The 20,134-nt window shown below is 48.2% G+C and overlaps 1 protein-coding gene across 2 annotated transcripts in view; it reads left to right on the forward strand.

The window, feature by feature from the left end:
- Positions 1-20,134, forward strand: part of CACNA1D (calcium voltage-gated channel subunit alpha1 D) — a 306,783-nt gene that overhangs the window by 1,334 nt on the left and 285,315 nt on the right. For both annotated transcript variants that reach the window (XM_015571127.1, XM_006754674.2), the window contains exons 2-3: positions 976-1,285; positions 5,001-5,106. In XM_015571127.1, the coding sequence (XP_015426613.1) occupies positions 976-1,285; positions 5,001-5,106 (416 nt within the window). The remainder of the gene's footprint in view (positions 1-975; positions 1,286-5,000; positions 5,107-20,134) is intronic.

A 20,134-nucleotide genomic window follows, 5' to 3' on the forward strand; every position in this document is an offset into this window, starting at 1 on the left:
GCCCGTCCCTTGTCCACTTCCACCACTCTCACTTTGACTTCTGTCTCAGTAAGAAGGCTGTGACCCTTTTTAGGCAGGTGCTGGGAGGCCAGCGTAGGAAGTGGCCTGACCCAAAGCCAGAGAGAGCGTTGCACGTCCGTCCCCTTGGGGTTCTGCCCTTGTGCACCGGGATGCCAACTACACCGAGATGATTCCTGTTAGGCCTTGAGGCCCCCTGGCATAATCCAGCCGGCTATCCAAGGCGCACGGGTGCAGGCTGCCTGCCTTGTCTGTTTCTCTGGATGCTGGTTTGGCTGCTGCGGCTGCAATTTAAAATGCAAAAAAGCCCTAAAGATGTTTGCTGTTTTCGGAAGCCCGTGGAGGAAATGAGTCCCAACCATCATGAATTTTCATTTGCAGGAAGTGTCAGTGCATAATCTAGATATTTGTTACGGGGCTCTGGGTACGGCCCTGGTGCCAGCCGAGGACTTCTTATTCCATGCTGAAAAATGAATTGGTGGCTGTGGAGAGATGTTGGAGTAACACCCCGAGAATGATTAAGACGATTGAATTATTGGCATGGCCTTTTCTTGGTGTGTGTGATGGTGGTAGTTATTCTAGAGAAAAGCTATTGTACGTATCTGTTAACTCATTAGAAACACATGGGTTTTAAACAAGGAAAGATAGATGTGGAATAAATGTGGGAATGACCTCAGCTTGTCTGGAGCAATGCACTGGAAGACGCCTTGTGACTTCATGGAGGTGGAGAGGTGTGCGCCCCTGGGCGTCCTGCTGCACGGTCCCGTCCAGTGTGACTGACACTCAGGGCCAAGTGGCCAACCAGATCCCTGTCACTGAAAAACAGGACATGAGGTTAAAAATGGGAACATGGGAATGCTTCCCCCTTGTTACTGATGGGAGGCAAATCTTTGCTTTCTTTTGACACCGGGTTCTCATTTATTTTTTTAAAAAATATATATTTTTCTTTCTTTCCAGAGGCAAACTATGCAAGAAGCACCAGGTTCTCTCTCTCTGGTGAAGGACCAACTTCTCAGCCGAACAGCTCCAAGCAGACCGTCCTGTCTTGGCAGGCCGCAATCGATGCTGCGCGACAGGCCAAGGCTGCCCAGACCATGAGCACCTCCGCACCCCCACCTGTAGGATCTCTCTCCCAAAGAAAACGTCAGCAATACACCAAGAGCAAAAAACAGGGTAACTCGTCTAACAGCCGACCTGCCCGCGCCCTCTTCTGTTTATCACTCAATAACCCCATCCGAAGAGCCTGCATTAGTATAGTGGAATGGAAGTATCCTTTTTTTGGGGGAGGGGGGGAGTCTTTCTCATTTTCTTTTGCCATCTGTTCTTTAAAAGGATTTGTGTTCTGCAATGGCACTTACAAAGTGGTTGCAGTCTGGAATGTGTGCAACAGAAGCTGTGTGAAAAGCGTTTCATTGTAGATACCTTCCTATCCCCTCCAGGGGCAGAGGGGTGGCTCGGAGGGTATATTTAACCTTCTGTGTGTGTGTGTGTGTGTAGTGGTGGTAGTCGGGGTAGGGAGTGACATCCCAAAACTTCCAAGTGGTGGATAATTACAATGTGGAACTAACTTTTGGTCGTTTGGCATTAGATGGCTAGTTCAAAGCCACTGTTGTTTTGGGGCAGTGGTATGCACTGAACCTATTGCCACTAAGGTCTGCTGATGAACAAAAACGAAGATGGTTTGAGACTCTACTAGAAGTACATACGTTTTTCACCTTTAGTGGAATCTTCTCGTTTTGATGTTTGGGATTTGCTTTTCTGAAATTCCAATGAATGCTGAGGTTGCTTCCAGCTCTGACATTTGGCGATTCTAATTGTTCAGGTAACTACAGATACAAGCACTTGCTTCAGAGGGAGGGAGCCTTTTGTTTATCAATGCTATGACTTTCTGGAATTTCCTTTTGACAGGTTCGGAAAAGGCTTTTGGAACGTGAGCTTGAGGGAGCATGTGAAGGGAGGGGTTTGTGGCCGCCTCTTTTCCCCAGGCCGTAGGAGTTATTTGAACAGCCCTCTCAGTGGAGGAATTTGCAGTGGCTGCTTTTATAAGAAATTCTGTCTATGTCCTTGGACTGGAGTTACATGTCTGGGTGTCCCCTTTGCATTTTTAAAACTGAACTCCACGTGCCCCAGGATGGTGGTTATGTCCCAGGACTTGGGAAACTAGGGTGCTCACCTGCTCATCCCCTTCCCCAGATCTGGCAGCCAGGCTCCAGTTACCATGGCCTCCCTTCAGAAAAGGTTGACTGAGGCCTTCTTTCTATGCAAATGACTTCTAATTAGCCAGTCCATTCATTGGTCTGGGTAAAACAAAGCATCTCCTTTCCCTAGAAGTATATTTGGGGCTGACAAGGGGCCTTAGAGCAGTTTCTAGCTATAGGAAGGAGTGTGAATCTAGGGCTCCTCCCACACCCACATCTTGTTGGGTGGGGGCACACTGAAAGGGGAGGATGTTGGAAAGGGCTAGAAGGTAGAGCAGAAACCCTCTTATAGTTTGAGTACCTAGCCAGGCAGCTGTTTACATTCCCTCTGTCTTAACTGGCTACCTCTGTGCTCACGCACACGGAGTTAAAGTGAGGTAATTCTCTAGAAAGGTTTTGGAGAGAGCAGCCAAATGCAAGGATAGGATTTGAGGGGTTTTCACGTTCTTTTCCTTTTTAGAACAGATGTCTCTTCTCTAGAGGGAGTTATGGTGTCTCTCACATGGCTGGGGTGGTGTGGATGTGTTCTCTCTTTAAATTCTTTTCTAGTCTGAGAATGAACACCAGTGCCGGCCCTAGGGAGCCAGGTAAAGAGGGTGTGCTGGTGGCATCCCTGGGGTCAGAGGCAGTGGTTGCGTTTTGCCAGAAAGATCTCCTCCTCCTTAGGCTGGCTAGCGGGGACTGCGAGTCAGCAGAGGCCCCTCGGTGGAGTCATTCATTCCTCGTGCAGTGAGGTGGGAGGCCTGGTGCTGTTCCTCTTTGTGCACAGTGATTTGTACGTAGCAATTTATGTGCCTGGAGTGACTTCCTGGGTCATGCTGCCAACTCCCTTGTCTGTGTCTCCAGACATGTGTGTGCAGGAATTAAGGGACGTGGCTGCCAGTGCAGGGAGGAGCCTGCCCACAAAAAGGACAGTTGGTAGAATAGATCCTTGAATGATATATATGGTATCATTTGTTTGTTTTCAAAGGACAGCGTCCTTCTAGTGCAGGGAGCAGGTTCTAGAAATCCTCCGAAAGCCAGCTGTGCCAGGCCCAGCCAGCTCTGGGAGAGAGCGAGCCTCGTGTGTGTGTGCACACAGGCAAGGCAGAGGGAGTCCTGCACCTAGGGGGGTGCAAGGAGTGTCGCCTTATCAGAAGGGATTTTTAGGATCCGACCTATCCGTTCCTCTATTGCTTTGTTCTCCTCGGCCGGGGGATCGTGGCCACCAGTACCTGGAGACTGCAACTGGACCACCATACAGAACAAGATACTTCCATTTGGCCTTCCTGAACAGCTTCTCTATTTCTCGGATTTGCTGGTCTATCATTTAGGTATTGGGAAGTGAAAAAGAAAGCATGGTGGTGAGGAAGAAGGGAGAGACAGTGTGTTTCTATATAGAATAACGCTGGGGCAGTTGGCTTTTTACATTTCAGTAGGAACTGCTAAAAATGAAAATAAAAAGGAGAGTCTGATGTCTTAATTTGGATTTCCTTAAAGTTGGACCTCTGGATAAGAGATCTCATAGGACAAATGGGTTAAGAGAATAAACATGAATGAAAACTAACTGGATTTAAAAATAAATCAACATCAGCGAGGGAATAACATAATTCTTACTTCAATGAGTGTTACCTAAGGTATCCCCTTGGAGGGGAGGGGATTTCATTGCCTGCAGCAGTTTTGGGTTTCCCGGAAGGATATCAGAGTGGATGGAGGAGGATCTGTTCACGTTCTCAGGACTCTGAGGTGTTTAGTTAAACCCGTGGCCTTGCCTAGTGGGTTAGCATATGGGAGAAACACCTGGAAAATCAAGCTCCAAACTTGCAGGTTAGGTTGGTGCTCATGAAACCTTTCATTTGGAAAGGCTGAAAACCAAAAGGAGAAAAACAGTCATTTTGGCAGATGTCAACTTTGGTGTTGCCAGTTTTGACAATGTCTCTTAGTAACACCAGAATGTTTGAGCAAGTATCTCTTGAATCGCTGACCTCAGTGATTCTCCCAGACAGAGCGACCCCTGAGATTTAGAATTGTTATGTTTTACTTTGAAAGTGTCTGGTGCTAAAAAAAAATGTGTCTGGTGCTGATTTCTTATGGCTTTTAATTTAATGTGTGATAAAGTACATGCAGTAAAAGCACATTGTAAACGGAGCTCCAGTCCAGCTCTAATTTGAAGCAAACCATTGATTAGTAGAGAAGCCTAGTTTGCGTATTACAGTGTCTGCGGAATTGGGACAAGCCCCGAGATAGTCACAGGTAGAATGGAGAAGGTCATGGTGACTAGGCTGGCTCGGTCCAGGCAGGAGATTCAAACTGACCCAGCCAATATCCCGGAGAAAATGACTCTAACACCTGGAGGCAAGGATTTGTGGGAGAGATTTGTCTCGTGATGACTTCTCTTTGGGCCTGGAAAGAAACAAACAGCCAGAAATTTAGCTTTCTAAGGCCCTTGTTGGTTTTAAAACTATAAGAAGCAGAAACCTGGTTCGCACAGTGCCCTCATTGGATGTACTTTTAGGTTTTAATATAAAATGGTCAGCAGAAGCATGAGTGTAACATGATCTTTGTAACAGAAGAAGGGGACACGGAGAGGTCATTTGATAGCAACATCTACAGTGAGATGACCCCCGAGATTATTTTTCACAACAGTCAGTTTGTATATATAACTTTCATTTTAAAAGTGATTCAAAAGTGGTGTGATTGGGAGTGCGATGAGAGAGATGGTTTGTGTTTGTATAACATATGCACACGTGTGTGTGTGTGTGTATGTGTCTATATATATGTATATACCTTAACAAACATTTTCAGACCATTTGACATATTTATATTATTGGCTATTTTTGCCAATTGTGTGGCCTTAGCTATTTACATCCCATTCCCTGAAGATGATTCGAATTCAACAAATCATAACTTGGTAAGTGTCCTCAGAGTTCCTCCTTGTCCTGATTGTGTGGTTATCATTTGCCTGTATACTTACTGGCAGCTGGCTTCCTGGGTGGTGGAAGTTCATCGCTACGCATGTGTTGTTTCCCGGAGCTTTACAACAGTGGTTGTTTATTTTTAAAACGCGTATTCTCAAATTTATACTGAATGAAAGTGTTTAAAGTCATGGACCTTGCATAAATAGATGTAGAACTTTTTATGGAAGACGTTTTAGCAGATTTTAAAATGACTTTTCTCTCCATATAGGCTTTTGCTGTCTACATTCTTTTCCTGAGAATATTAGATTTTTTTTTTAAATCCAGTGTTATTTGGGAGTGGTGGGTACTTTGGTCAATTTTTCTGGTAAATAGAGAATTACCATAGATGTTGTGTATAAACTATGAATTTTTAGAGAAGTAGAGTGCAGCAAAGCCAGTAAACTAAGTGGTGCATCACTCAGAGAAGCACAGTGTAGGATTGAAGTTCTTACTCCCAGTCCTATGAGATGCCCCAAAGATAAAATGATTCCGTGGTTAAATAAATTGGGATTCTTCCACATATTTTATTGCCCTCCTCAAGATTTATAGTGCACATCAGCTCAAGTAAAAGCTCCGGGAAAGTTTGGAGTTAAAAAACCAGTTTCATTTTGTTTAACTCAGCTAGTCCTTAAAAGTAATTGGTCATGGATTCTTTAAACATTGTTTTGGCAGGACACATCACAGAACCAGTGTTTCGTGGAGCTTCCTTCGGGAAAGGTTGATATAGTTAAAAACTAAATGTAAAAAGGCACTGAAGAGCGCTAGTGTGGGACTAGGAGCTTGTCTCACTCGACTGTCAGCTGGCTATATTTGGGGGCATTTCCCATGCCCTTTCTGCATTGCCTTTCACCCACCTCCCAATTAAGGGGGTTGGATGAGAAGGTCACTGGGGTTGTTTTTACCTCTGAAATTCTGTCATCTTTCCTTGATGATTCAGAAGCCATTTCAGGATTCTTTCTGGAGCCACAGCATCCTTGCCAGATCAGTCCTTTATAATTGGAGGCCGGGCAGGAAGGCAGATGGAGGAGGGGGCTCGTGCCTCCGACAGGCAACGCTCTCCATTGTTTTGCTTTCTCTTCTTTGAGCTGCTTGCATTTGTTTAGGTTTCTCGTGGCGAAGCTGCGTTTCAGTGGGGCTGGATGATCTTGACGGAGGGTTGTCAAAGCAGAATTGGTGTGGGCAGTGCTCTGCTGAGTTCTGAAGATTCTGAAATTGTGCCCTTGTGATAGTAGCCCTCACAGTTTATGTACCAGATTTCATGGCACATGTAAAATACATGGCACAGTTCAGATGTAGCATGATGTCTATTCATCTTTGGGGTTTTCTGGTCAGATTTCTAGATCATTAAAAGTGTGTGGACATTGCTACTGAAAATTCACTTGTAAACGGGAGTTAGATATTCATACACACAATTACTGTTAGTACATATTTATACTGGGTTGAAGATGATTTGTGTAACTTTGCATATTTAAAATAGCTTCTGCTTTCGCGGCAGATAGCGACATTAGATGATCACTTCACAGGGAAAGCAGAAGTCCCGAAAAGCCCCCATCAGTGGGGGTAGGTCACCAGCGTCTAGGCCACAGATGGTGTCAGCCTTGTTACCAAATTTAACAACGTGGATGCTGACCCAGTTTGTTGTGTTTTTTTTTTTCCTTTTTGTAGCTCAAGAGAACACGATTAAACAAATTTAGAAAATAAACACCTTTCAGAAAGGCAGATTAATTCAAGTCAAAGGAAAAATTAATGAAGCTCAGCATGTACAGCCAATTAATATTCTGATTCTTCCCAGGGAAATTTGGGGCACTATTAATATATGTGCTGTCAAACCATTTGGGTTTCTTAGCTAATAAGGGATGGAGTGAAAGATAGGCGATGGGTAAATCTCTCTTCTTCCCCCTGGCAGCCCTTCTCCAGTTGATCCTTCTTTCACAATTCTTAAACACTGGTCTTTCTTTCGGGGGGGATGGGGCAGTGTGTTCTTTTGGCAGGCCTTTCTAAAAACCAACATCTATTTCTTTGACCTCTCGGGATTCTGGAACTCATAGCATTCCCGAGTTTGTCTTGTGTTCACTAGGATGGTCACGTGGTCAGATGAGTTTATTCTCTGTCTGACTCTTTAAATATTTCCTTTCCCACTGTGGGAATGGAAGATCGTTGTGGATTTCCCCTGACTCTCAGCGAGGTCCCATGCCATGTCGGCCCTCCTGCCAGGGAGCCGGTTTTTTTTTTTTATACATTTGACCCAATTTGTACCAAAGTGATTGCTCTATTTTTGGGATGGGTTTAGAGGCAGCTGCGCGAAGCTTGTTTTTCATCTGTAGTAAATACCTTTCAGTGAATGTGAATGGCACAGCACAGGTCAGAGACCGGGACGGGTTGCCAAGCTCTACCTTTCTCGGGAGCGCGTGGCTCTCTTTGCTTCATAGCTCTGTGGGAAATGTGTATGTCCAGCGCGTAGAGTGAGATCCAGGGCCGGCTGTGTGGAAGGTGTCCCTGCCTGTTACGGGTTGTTGGTAGTGATGTGATTCCTTGGTTGGGTGAGAAACCTGGCCATCCCTCTGGGTACAGTGTGTGTTTGGTGTGGGTTGTGCGTAATGCAGCCAGCTGTGGGGATTTAGAAACTACCTTGGGGGCAGCAAGTTTTCCCAGGGTTAGATTTTTTTAAAAAAAGTATAAACAATCTCAAGTTTCAATGCAGCGTACATTTGTGGACTTGCAGGGAACTAGCGAGGCTGAAGCCATGGAAACGGGGCAGCTCAGTTCCCACAGTAACGTCCCCCTTGGCTCCGTGAGTGGCAGTGTTTCCTCGGTTCCACTTATTGAAAAACGTATATCACTTCCTTAATTTTCTTCTTAGCATGGGGTGTGGGGGAGCTCTTCTTTATGGGGTGTTAGAGTGGGGATGATTACGATATTGTACCTCACTGTGTTGAAAAATGCTTTATTTTGCTTCCCAAACTCGAGTTTCTCCTCAGCAAACTGACGTGGTTGACAGTGTTCAGTCTGTGCAGCCTGTTCCTGGTACCCCCGCCTCGCCCAGCCCACCTCCCATTTCTCTGTAGTGCTGAATGGCCTCACATTATAACTGTCTAACGTAGGGATGTTCACCCTAGCCGGTTTGGCTCAGTGGATAGAGCATCAGCCCGCAGACTGAAGGGTCCCGGGTTCAAGTCCGGTCGAGGGCATGGTGTGTGCAGGAGGCAACCAGTTGATGTGCCTTGCTCACATTGATGTTCGTCTTGGTCTCTCCCTCTCTCTTCCACTCTCTCTCAAAACCAGTGGAAAAATATCCTCTGGTGAGGAATAACAACAACAACAAAAAAAGCGGGGATGCGCCTCTGCCATGTCACACCTGCCCTGAGGTCTCCTGAGGCCCGCACCCACGGAGGGCAAGGCCCATGCCCTTTATCAGGCAAAGTGCTTGGCTCTTACCAGCTGCTCAGTGGAGTCTGGGTGACCCAACAATGAAGTCTGAGAAGCTCCCCTAAGTCTTTGGCCCCCTTTTCTGCCCCTTTTCTCCTCTTGTTGAGGCCAGTTTGTGTTTAGCCTGTTGACATTTTGCCTCTACAGCATCCTCCACGTCTTTCCCTTCCTCTCCATCCCACCGCAGCTGCCTGCCTTTTGCTGGATAAGTGATCCTGAGGCTTCAGTGGCTACCCACTGCCCTCTGAGGAAAGGCCAGACCCCCACGGCCGGGTCCTCCGTGGTCTGTCCAACCCTTTTTGGTTTATCATACATTCCTCTCCTTCACAGTCCTACCCATCTGTCCACCCTGAGTTCCACCTCAACACCCTCCTCTCCACTTGTCCACATCCTGGCGTTTCCTCCACTGCTTTCTGCATCTGAAATGCCTCCTTAGCCCTGCTCGTCTTTCTGTATGTATCCCTGTTCCTATAGCTGCTCAGGAATAACCCCACATTGTGTCTCTTCCATGAAGTCTTTTCAGACCCTGGTCTGAAGGGACACTCTTATCTGAACCTCCCTCGTGGTGCTTTACAGATAACATATCCTATAGTTGAGTTATTCATCTGCATATTTTATCATTACCTTCAGAAAACAATTCGCAGTGAACCATTTCCCGTCCCCAGCAGCGCCTGGCCGGCGGTGAGGAATAGCTGCCCAGTAATGTGTGTTGTTGACGCCCCGAGTGTGTGCTCTCAGGAGGGGCACCCCCCTGTTCTTTCCTCACAGCTGTGCTCAGGATTTTCCTGGATGACAGTGCCCTCTGTGGACTCCTTGGAGGTCCTTGGCTGGGGGAAGTTATAAGCATTTATTCCTGAAAAGCTTAGGGTGTTGTGACCCTCATGTGGGCCTCTGACTGGAGGAGCCCTCCGACTGCCGGTGTCAGGCCTGAGCAGTCAGTCCCGCACAGCCTGTGCTCAGAGGACCAGAGCTCGGTCGGGGCCTCTCGGGGAAGCAGCGCTGGCTGGGGACAGTGTCAGCGGGACCAGAGGTGCACAAGGGCCAGGAACACAGTGGGGCCGTCTCCTTTGATTGCATTCTCGTCTCCATGGCTGAGATTCCCGTGTACAGTGTTTCCTGGGCTTAAAAGTGAGTTCCTTGGATCTGCACAGTCATAGCTCAGCATGTTTGTTTTTGCAGAGGAAGTGGTGTGAATTGTAACTCACCTGGTTCGTTGGGCTAACCCTAGAAGGTGGGTGTCTGCACCTCACCGGCACCGTGCCTTTGCTCGGCTGTCTTTGGATGGTGTGCTCTCGTGTCTGTGTGCCTAGGTCTGTCTGCCCCCGTGGCTCAGCCTTCTCGGATCCCTATTCTCTCCTGCCCCCCCCTGCCCCCCAAGGGTAGGTACTCACTTTCCCTTCGCAAGCATGGTAAACTCTCCTCTTTAGAGATTCTAGCCCGTGTACAACTGCTCTGGAAGTGGGTTGGGGAGTGGCAGCCTGGCTCTTTGGTCGAACAGCTGAGTGACTTTTCATGTCAGTAGCCTATGAGTTCCTGGAAGCTGAGGCAGAAGGCTGGTTCGTCTAGATAGCGCTTTAAACTTAACCCTGCGCCTGGCACAGGAGAGGCGCACCAGAAAATGCCTGTGGAGTGAGTGACTATGTAAACGAATGACCGTCCAGGGCTCCACGGTATGTCCTTATAGATCAGAAGTTAATTTTCAACAGTTGGCTAATGATTAATGTTTGCTGAAGAGACTTGACTTTCGTTGTCCAGTATTTGCGAGAAGCCTAGGAAACACCTGTCAGAGTGTGCCTTTAATGCAGTGGTTCTCAACCTTGGCTGCACATTAGAGTCACCTGGGAATCTTTTTAAAATCCTGATTTCTGGGCCTCATTCTCCGGAAATTGTTTCTTTGTTACTAATTTTGTGGCCTCACCCCATAACAAAGAGACAGAATTTCCAGAGGATGAGGCCCCGAAATCAGGATCTTAAAAAGATTCCCAGGTGATTCTAGTGTGCAGCCAAGGTTGAGAACCACTGATTTAATGTCAGGGTTGTATCTTTCTTGGCAAATGTAACCCTTTATAGCTGAAGCAGGAGAGAAGAAAGACACTGCTTGAGCTTGATGCTTTTGGAATCCCTAAGTCACAGCTGGCATCTGTGTCCTGAGTGGTATGTGAGCCCCTCTTGAGTGAGTGACTGTGCTTGGGTGGACGTGTGTGTCACATTCCCGTGAAGAGGGGCGAGGAGAGCAGCACCATGACCCCGGTGGGTGGATTTGTGCAATAACGCTTCTTCCAAAGCTGGTTTCCTGACCATGAAATGTGAGCCAGTGTGTGTGCTAATCAAATAATCACTTCTCTTTTGTAGGTTCACCTCGTTTTGACAAAGGACATGTTACCTAGCTTGATACTTAATCCAACTGACTTCAGTCGAGTATTGACAGTTTTTCAAAACTCACATGCAACCCTTAAAGAATTCAGATTTGCTATTATTAACATTCCTTAAGAAGGATTCCCAAAGGGTCCTCACTGTTTGGTTGATGTGTTAAAATGTGTACCTCGGCTTTATGGTCACACCTTACACACTAGAGCAGCCGTGGGCAAACTACGGCCCGCGGGCGTTTGAAATGAATAAAACTCAAAAATAAAAAGACCGTACCCTTTTATGTAATGATGCTTACTTTGAATTTATATTAGTTCCCACAAACACTCCCTCCATGCTGTTGTTCCGGCCTCCGGTCCAGTTTAAGAACCCACTGTCCTCGAGTCACAAAGGTCGCCCACCCCTGCCTACAGCCTCCCTGCTCAGACCCTTTTACAGATGAGCCTCAGAGGGGAGGCATTTGGACATGCTGATGTATTGGCCAGAACCCATTGGGTTGCAAGTTTCAGAAATGCAACTCAAATGGGCTTAGTTGAAAAAAATATATATGTGTGTGTGTGTAATTTATTAAATCAGGTAACCGAAAAGTCCCAGGGCGTACAAGTCCCCGGACACAGCGGGAAAGGGCTTAGAGGGGCGTCAGGGCGCCACCTGCACCCAGGCCTCCCCGGGGCAGCAGGTTCACTGGCCTTCAGTGGGTCCACCTCACACACCAGCGCTTTCAGGTACATTTGGTGGAGGGTCTTTGGGGAGATGCATCTCTTTCTCAACTACAGCTCAAGTTCCATATTTTTTAAAAAAAGGCCTTTATGAGAAACAAGAGACCCCTGTGGCAGATTTGTGGGTGGTTTCCTTTTTAAACCTTCCCTACCTGTATTTGTTTCATTTTTTTTTTTTTACTGTCTGCAGAATGTGGGAAGTACCTGATACAGAAGGGATGTTAGGATGGGTGTTTTTGACGCAGAACTTGTAGAATGAAGCCTTCCTCTGCCCAGGAGTAGAGACACCTGTGTCTCTATAGTAAATACTGGTGACGGTGGTAGGGGGCCCCCAGAACAGACCCCTCCAGCTCCTCCCCAGAGAATGTCCCTAAAAAAGTGGAAGAGGCTCCGGACCTGGAGCGTGAGCTCTGGGGAGGCAGTGGCTGGCGGGTGTTACTGTTGGGGGGATGATGCTCTGCCGGGAGATGTTGGTGGGTGTCCCTGCCCTGCGGAGTGTGGGTGGTGGTTGGCAGGCCTTCCAGGCAGAGATGTGAACGTTCCTCCGTCTGCCTCCTCCCAGCGCAGACTCCTGGGGCTCTCCACCCTCTGCAGGGGAGGATGCGCTGCTCCAGTCCTCTTCTGCCCATGTGACGGCGATAAGGAGAGTCCCTTTTCATTTTTAATTTTTTTTAAGTTTTCAAAAGTTTAATGGAGCCAACAAGGCATATAAATTGTGTTCTGGCGGCCTTCCCTTTTTAATGGAAGTGAGATTGGTATCCTCACAGCTGGGGCTCTTGCAGGGAGTGAGGCTGGGTGAGCAAGGCAGGCAGTGGGTGGTGGGAGGAGGACACAGAACAACCAAAGGCTGGGATGGAGGAGGAATCGCCCTCGGTGGTCAGTGCTGTCTCTCTCTGTGTCTGTCTGTCTGTCTTTGTGTGTAACTGCGGGGGGAAAAGTGTGGGCGCGTAGATGTTAGGATGGGTGTTTTTGACACAGAACTTGTAGAATGAAGCCTTCCTCTGGCGATTTTAACTAAACAGGACCCCAGACACTGCCCAGACTGGGGAAATGAGTTTCTTCTCCAGAACCTCAAAGCAGTGATTTCTGCTAATTTTTCTTCCTCCCTACTGGCTGAGTGGTAATTTTAGAAATCACAGGACATCTGTCGAAATTATTGAATAAGTGAATGAGAGGGTCAGGCTGCAGAGAATTGGGGCTGACCCGAGGGAGGGAAGGCGGGCTGCAGACGACGCAGAGGAAGTGTGGGTGGCAGGTGGCCCCAGCCTGGGCGGCGGGAGGGATGGGTGGCCAGCTGTGCCTGGGGACTCAAAGCAGACTTGGTGAGGGGCTCACACCTTTTCCTGCCTCATTCATCTTCTGAGGGGCCCACCTGCCCCCTTTCCTGTGTCCATGGGGAAGCCTAGCACTGTGTAGACTCCCAGATATTTCTGTAGAGCTTGAAGCTTGTTTATAAGAAAGGAAGTCCAAGCACCATCACTCAAAGATATTTACTGAGACCTGCCGTGCAGAGCACACCAGGTTCACGCGTCCCTGTACACAGTTGCATGGGGCCGGAGACAGCCTTCTGTCTTCATATTTTGCATTCTCATAGTAAATAATCACCCAAACTGTATACAGGTAACACACAATACATTTTTGTAAACAATTAATACAGATAAAGTGACAATTCCCCTTTATCCAGCTAGCTCATTCTAATCACAAGTAATTGCTTGAGTGTGATCCTTTCACAATTGATTTTCACTGTGTATATGTACATAATCTGTGCATTTTGAAATACATATTTAGGCAGTTTGGGTATTTTAAATTTTACACAGGTGGGAACATAATGCATGCATTATAGAGCTTCCTTTTCCCCACTTAACGAGTCTTCTCGATCTTCCATACCTGTGTGTACAGATCTAACAGTTTCTTCGTGGCTGTAGACTATTCCATGTGTGACTGCACCATGGTTTGGTTTCTCTTGCTGATGAGCATATACGTTAGTTCCTAAAGTTTTCCTATTTCACACAGTGCTCCACTGGACATCCGTACAAGCCAGCATTTTTCTGGAGTAAGTACTTAGAAGTAAACTCTCTGGGTGGGAGGATAGTGGATTTTAAATTTACACACACGTTGCCTGGCACCAGGCCTGGATCTATGCAAGCTCCCACCTGCACATCTCCTGGAGATCATGCTAATGCACCTCTGACGAGTGACCTCATTGGCTCTCTCCGTTAGTTTATGGGAAAGGAAGTCTTGAGGGCGGGGTACAGCCTCTCTCTGGGTGTTTGATAGGCACCCCGAGCATCTGGTGGAGCAGAAGTTCCATGCACCCCGAGCACTAGATCTGTAATCTGTTTTGAACCACAGACCCATATGGGAGGCACCAAAGCTGGTTGTTCTTTCCCTGACTCTGGGTGTCATGCACTTTGGTACTGCCGTTCTTTTAAAGTGAAACTTCATTCTTGGTAGCTGATAGGTAAGTCAGTTCCAGTTACAAAAATCGAGTCTTAGTTTGGGAATGTTTGCTTGCTATGGTTTAGTTCCAAGACGAGGACTTGTATGCTTCTACTGTCCCAAGTTCTTTGATGATTAATTATTTTATCTTCGCACACAGTGAAGTCTTGCTACAGTTGTGGTATTGTTACTGGGTTTGTACCCCTCCCACTTTCAAAAGCTCTGCGGCAGCTTGGAAAACGGGGGAGGATGAAAGAAGGGGCACTTGGGAACCCAAGCAAAGGAGACTTGCCTGGTGTCCAGGTGGCCAGATAGCTAACACCTGGGCACCACCTTGGCGGTTAGGGTTTCCCGCAGTGGCCGCAAAAGGAAGCACATTCTAACTTACATGATGTTTATCCTCTCAACACTGGGAAGCAGCCACATTCATTCCAGGAAGCACTTCCCAGGAGCCCAGTCCAAGGAGGAATCTACAGCATGGGCCCGTGGGCCAGGCACACTGGCTGGGCCAGGTGAGCTGGGCTTTGGTTAAAGTCGGAAATGCCTGCCAGCAGATGGTGTCTGGGTTCATGGCTTCTACAGGGCTGGGCACAGCTGTAAACTGTGGTATAATGAAGGCTCTTCTCTATTCTGTCAGAGCTCGGCCTTTTGATGATATAAGTTGGTACAGGACTAAAGCTGGGAAGATTAAAAAAGAGTAGGTTAACAGCTATCCTTTAATCATACATAGGGTACTTTTTTGGAGTGATTATTATGTGTAAAATACAGCCCATTAGACACATTAGCTTACTGTCTTAATTTGGTTTAAATCAGAGTACAAAAGGCAAATATGAATTACTACAAAGAACTCCTCCCAAACCCTCTTTTTTTCTTTTTTTTGGAAGAGATGTGGTTTTTATTATTTTACTCTAATAATGTAAACTAGGGAAGTGACCAATGTTTTTAAAAGAAGACACCCTTGACTGTTCCTCAGTAAATACACAACAATGGGGTGTAATGAAACACTGCTTATATTTAAATGACTGCTTTTTTGTACAGAAGTAGCTTGAATGGATAAATGGTTACTTGGCCCTTTTGTACCAGTAATGAGGCCCTTAGTCCTTTTTTTCCATGATAATGCAGAAGTGAGTTGTCTCTGGGCTTTTGCAAAGTCTGAATTATTGAAATATCAATGAGTGGAGACTCCATTTAAAGCTCTTTACAGAATTATTATCTGGTGGGAGTGAAATGAAAACACCTGAAGTTCTCATTAGGATGCTGGGAAGTGCCACGCCGGCAGGAATTTGGTACAAGAGAGGTGTCTAATGAATCTCTTTCTAGAACAGTGATGGCGAACCTTTTGAGCTCGGCATGTCAGCATTTTGAAAAACCCTAACTTAACTCTGGTGCCGTGTCACATATAGAAATGTTTTGATATTTGCAATCATAGTAAAACAAAGATTTATATTTTTGATATTTATTTTATAAATTTAAATGCCATTTAACAAAGAAAAATCAACCAAAAAATGAGTTCGCGTGTCACCTCTGACACACGTGTCATAGGTTCGCCGTCACTGTTCTAGAAGCCACATGGGGTGAAGCTGGTATGGTCACGGTAGAGAAAGCGTGGCCAGCGGAATAAGCTAATCGATATTAGAGCCAGCTGGGGCACCTTGTAGGCTGGGCGGCTGGTTCTGATTGACCCGGATTGGTGCCGACTGCGAATCACAGGCCCGCGAGGTCGGGATTGGAAAGGCCCTCGGGGACCGGCAGGTGGACGTGTTCCTTTTCCAGACTCAGCAGCTGACTTGCCCAGGGTCACACAGTGAAAGAGCCAAATGGGGACTTAGGCTTCTGTCTCCCAGTCTGTTTTCTTCCCATTCGAGTTACAGCCGGGGATCTGGTTGGAGCCAGACACTTCCCTAATGGCTGGGGCAGGGTCTGAGAACGCTGGGGGTGGGGGTGGGGCACTCGTGGCACCTAGAAAATCGCGTGACCAAATAATGTCTCCTCAAAGCAAGCTGGGCCTTCAATCAGCTTTTAATTATCCTCAGTTTTTTTCTTAGTTTTGGTCACCCCCCCAGATTCCCCATTTAACTTTGTAAATTATTCTTATTTCTTTATGCATACCAACAGACAGAAATCCTTTGGCCATAGTCAGCTCATTATCTCATGGAAGGAGTCGGCCCTGGCCAGTGGGTGTGGCAGGGCAGGAGAGACTTGGGGCGCTGGTGGAGGAACACAGCGGGTCTCTGCTCAGACGCCTGGTTTGAGTGTGGTTGGCACTCCCCGTCTTGTTGACTGCGGCTGGGGGCAGAGATAATTGCCTTCGTTACCAGCTCCTGACTGACATCTAGGCGGGCTTTGTATATATAATCTCCTTTAATTCTCCTTTAATCCTCACCGTAAACTCCCGAAGAAGAAACTCCTAAGGTCCTCCTCTTCCAGGTGAGAAACCAGGCTGGGAGTGGCTGAATTGCTTGCACAGGGTCCCGAGGATGAGTAATTAGTGGGGCCAGGACTTACAGCTGGGCTTTCTGCTTTAAGAGCCCACACTCCCCCACTAGGCCAGGAAGGGAAGTCAAGGCTCATCTAGACACTGAGCAGAGGAAGGCCAGGCCAGGCCACAGGCAGAGCCGGTGCAAGGACCCCGGAGAGGAGCGCGCCAGCAGGACAGCAGGTGGGTCTCGGGCAGGCTCCACATTCCTGATTTTGGTTAGGGCTTGAATTTAGGCTTGGGGCCTGGCTCACAGCTTTCCATGCCTCCTCCTTTCCACCAGCCGGAGGCATTTCCAGGCTCGGGGTGGGGGTTGCGGCTGGAGAATCGGGGGCAGGTTTTTGAGAACCCTGCATCCCTCTGCGGATCTGAAACGCCTCTGAGAGTCCAGTTAAGATGGGACAGATTAGAGGAGTTTACATTTGGGCACGAAGTAGGTTTTATTGCACTTCAATTCCTTGGAAAGCTGACTTGTGAAGGGAAAACGTGGAGCGCTTGCCAGAGGTTTGTGTTGAGTGCTGGTCAGTGTAGGAGTAAGTAGTTAGGGTTATGGGCTCCGTCCCCAGGTTTGCCATTTGTGGCCTGTGACCGGGCCAGCTGCTGCTCCTTCTGGGAAAGGGAAAATGAAGCGGCCGAAGGGGTCAGCCCAGGCCCTGGATCCTGGAAAACGCGGAGTCAGTGTGGGCTACCTCTGTTAGCGCGAGCCAGGGTGCATGTCCTCGAGTCTCGGCATAGTCCTGCAGGTGGGGATCGCTGTCCCCACTTTACCGATGAAGAAACCGGGGCTCAGAAGACTGACCAGCTTGCTCCCAACCCAGTGAAGGGGTGGCGGAGTCAGGGCCGGAACCCCAGCCATACCGGGAAAGTGTCCTGGATGGTGTGCTGGGTTAGGGGTTGGCTTTCCGCAGTCATTCTGTGATGATTTCTCCAGACTGTCCCATTCCACCCGTACTGCTGAATAGCCTAAGTCACCGTGATGGCGAACCTATGGCACGCGTGTCAGAGGTGACACGCAAACTCATTTTTTGGGTTGATTTTTCTTTGTTAAATGGCATTAAATTTATAAAATAAATATCAAAAATATAAATCTTTGTTTTACTATGGTTGCAAATATCAAAACATTTCTATATGTGACACGGCACCAGAGTTAAGTTAGGGTTTTTCAAAATGCTGACACGCCGAGCTCAAAAGGTTCGCCATCACTGGCCTAAGACGATGGTAGTTATGGAGGCTGTCGGTGGATCTGGCGACGAAGTGACTGAAAGTTATCCCTGTGGGTCGCAGGACCTGGCCACACCCCATCTTCCCCTAGACAACAGTAAGGGGTTGTTTGTTCCCCTCGGGCTGGTGTAATGGCCAGGAACCAACTCCGTTACAGCTGGCCAGACTGAAGCTGCTTCTACTCTGTGGAAGAGGAACCCATGAGTGGTGTCTCTGCAGACTCCTTTCTCAGCTACCTGGGATCCACTGACCAGTTGTGCCTTGTTCCTGCTGGGCCCAGGTAGGAGACCCGGCGTCTCTTGATTAAAATGTTAGAGGAAAGAAAACAAGCGCTGGGGAGCAAAACAGATGTTGGGAGTTCTGGCCCTAGGGTTGTTTGCTCAGAAAGGGAGGTTGGGCCCAGCCAAGAGACCGCTCGTTCGATTCCTGGTCAGAGCACATAGCTGGGTTGTGAGCTCGGTCCCCAGCAGGGGGTGTGCAGGAGGCAGCTGATCAAGATGTTACTCTCTCATTGATGTTTCTATCTCTCTATCCCTCTCCCTTCCTCTCAAAATAACATTTAAAAAAAAAGAAAAGAAAAGGGGAGATTGGGCGAGTCTTAGAATTGGAACAGGTGTTTCCATCATCGAGTCTGATTTCATTCTCAATGGCTACTGCCCACATTGGATAGAGCAGGCAGCTGAGCTCGGGGCTGTTAAATGACTTACCCAAGATCAAGTAGCCAGGAGGTGGCAGGGGCGGGACGCAGACCTCTTGGCCCTTCCTGCCACCCTGGTTCCTGGGCCTCACTGTATCCCTCTGCACGTCGTTCAGGTGGGACCGTGGTCGGCAAACTGCGGCTTGTGAGCCACATGCGGCTCTTTGGCTCCTTGAGTGTGGCTCTTCCACAAAATACCACGTGTGGGCCCATGTACAGTGCGATTGAAACTTCGTGGCCATGCGCAGAAGTCGGTTTTCGGCCTGGGCGAGTCTATTTTGAAGAAGTACTATTGATATTTGGCTCTGTTGACCAATGAGTTTGCCGACCACTGGGGTGGAAGACAGGCTCACAGATGGGATTGACTTGCCAGTACTAAGCTACTGAAACACAGGTTACCATTGGTTCTTCTCTGCCGTGTGGTCCTGACCTCAGTGTCCTCACCTGTGAGATGGGAATGACGATGGTAACACTTGCCTCCATTGCTCAGAGCTTTGAAGGGAACCCTCTGTGGACCCCAAGTGCTGCACCCCAAATTTCCGTACACGGCATCTTACTGTTTTCAGGCTTTAGGGCCTGTCCTGATCCGACTCCCTCCTGTTTGGCCTGCATTATCCTGTCTTTGGGAGGGACTTTGGAGGAAATAGATCTAGATTTGGGTTTCAGATTTGCTGCTAGCTTGCCTTGTGACTGAACAAATTACTTTACCTTCTTGGCCTTAGTCTTCTCATCTGTCAAATAGGTATACTGATGCTTGTCTCACTGTTAGCATGGAGTTTTTGTGAGGCGTCAATACAGTAATGTGTGAGCGAGACCAAAGACATTACTTAGTTGGTCAGGAATGGGCGCAGGGGGAGTCTCTTACCTCCTGTGAAGTTCGGGGTACAGCAGCGTGTGAGCACTGGGGGACCTCCTCCGGCTCCCCCCCTTGGAGTGCTGTAGGGCTTATAAAATCTCAGTCGCAGGCCAGGCCTCTTAAATCTGTGTGTTCTCTCTGATGTGTGTTCCCATTCTTGGCCCAGTGATTTCCCCCACCCGCTTCCTTTGTGGCCCAGTCCGTGGGCGTGGGAAGAGGAGCAGGCCCGGCCCTTACTGCTCCCAGCTCAGGGCCTGCTGGCAGCAGACAGGGCTGCATGGGGGCCTGGTCGGGCTGCCCAGTGAGCGGCGCTGCAGCAGAGAGGCTGCCTGCTGACCTTGCGGAGGTACTGAGGTCGGCGTTTTTGGCAGCAGGGAGCCCTGTGCTCATCGGCTTCAGACAGACCAAGTACAGTGTGGGGCTTTGGGGTTGGTATTCCTGGCCACATTGAGGTCTCAGATGAGAGCAAGTTCCCTCTATGCAGTACACTAGTGGGGCCTGCGTCTTGGGCCTTGTGCCCTTGATTTCGGGCACCAGGCTGAAGTTTTAGACCTGTTTTCTTGACTTCACAGTAAGTCATGCTGTAATGACTAGAGCCCCCGTTTTGCAGGTGAGGCAAATAAAGCTCAGAGGTGTTACCTGAATGACTCTCTGCTGAGGGATTAAACCCACATGATTGTGAGTGGGGCCTGTGATCCCTCCCCTGCTTCAGCCCGGTGCTCGCTGTGTGCTGTGTGCATGCGCGAGGCAGGTCATGGAGAGGGACCTGGCTTTGCATTCC

The sequence above is a fragment of the Myotis davidii genome, unplaced genomic scaffold (assembly GCF_000327345.1).
Source record: "Myotis davidii unplaced genomic scaffold, ASM32734v1 scaffold111, whole genome shotgun sequence".
In the NCBI taxonomy this organism is placed as follows: domain Eukaryota; kingdom Metazoa; phylum Chordata; class Mammalia; order Chiroptera; family Vespertilionidae; genus Myotis; species Myotis davidii.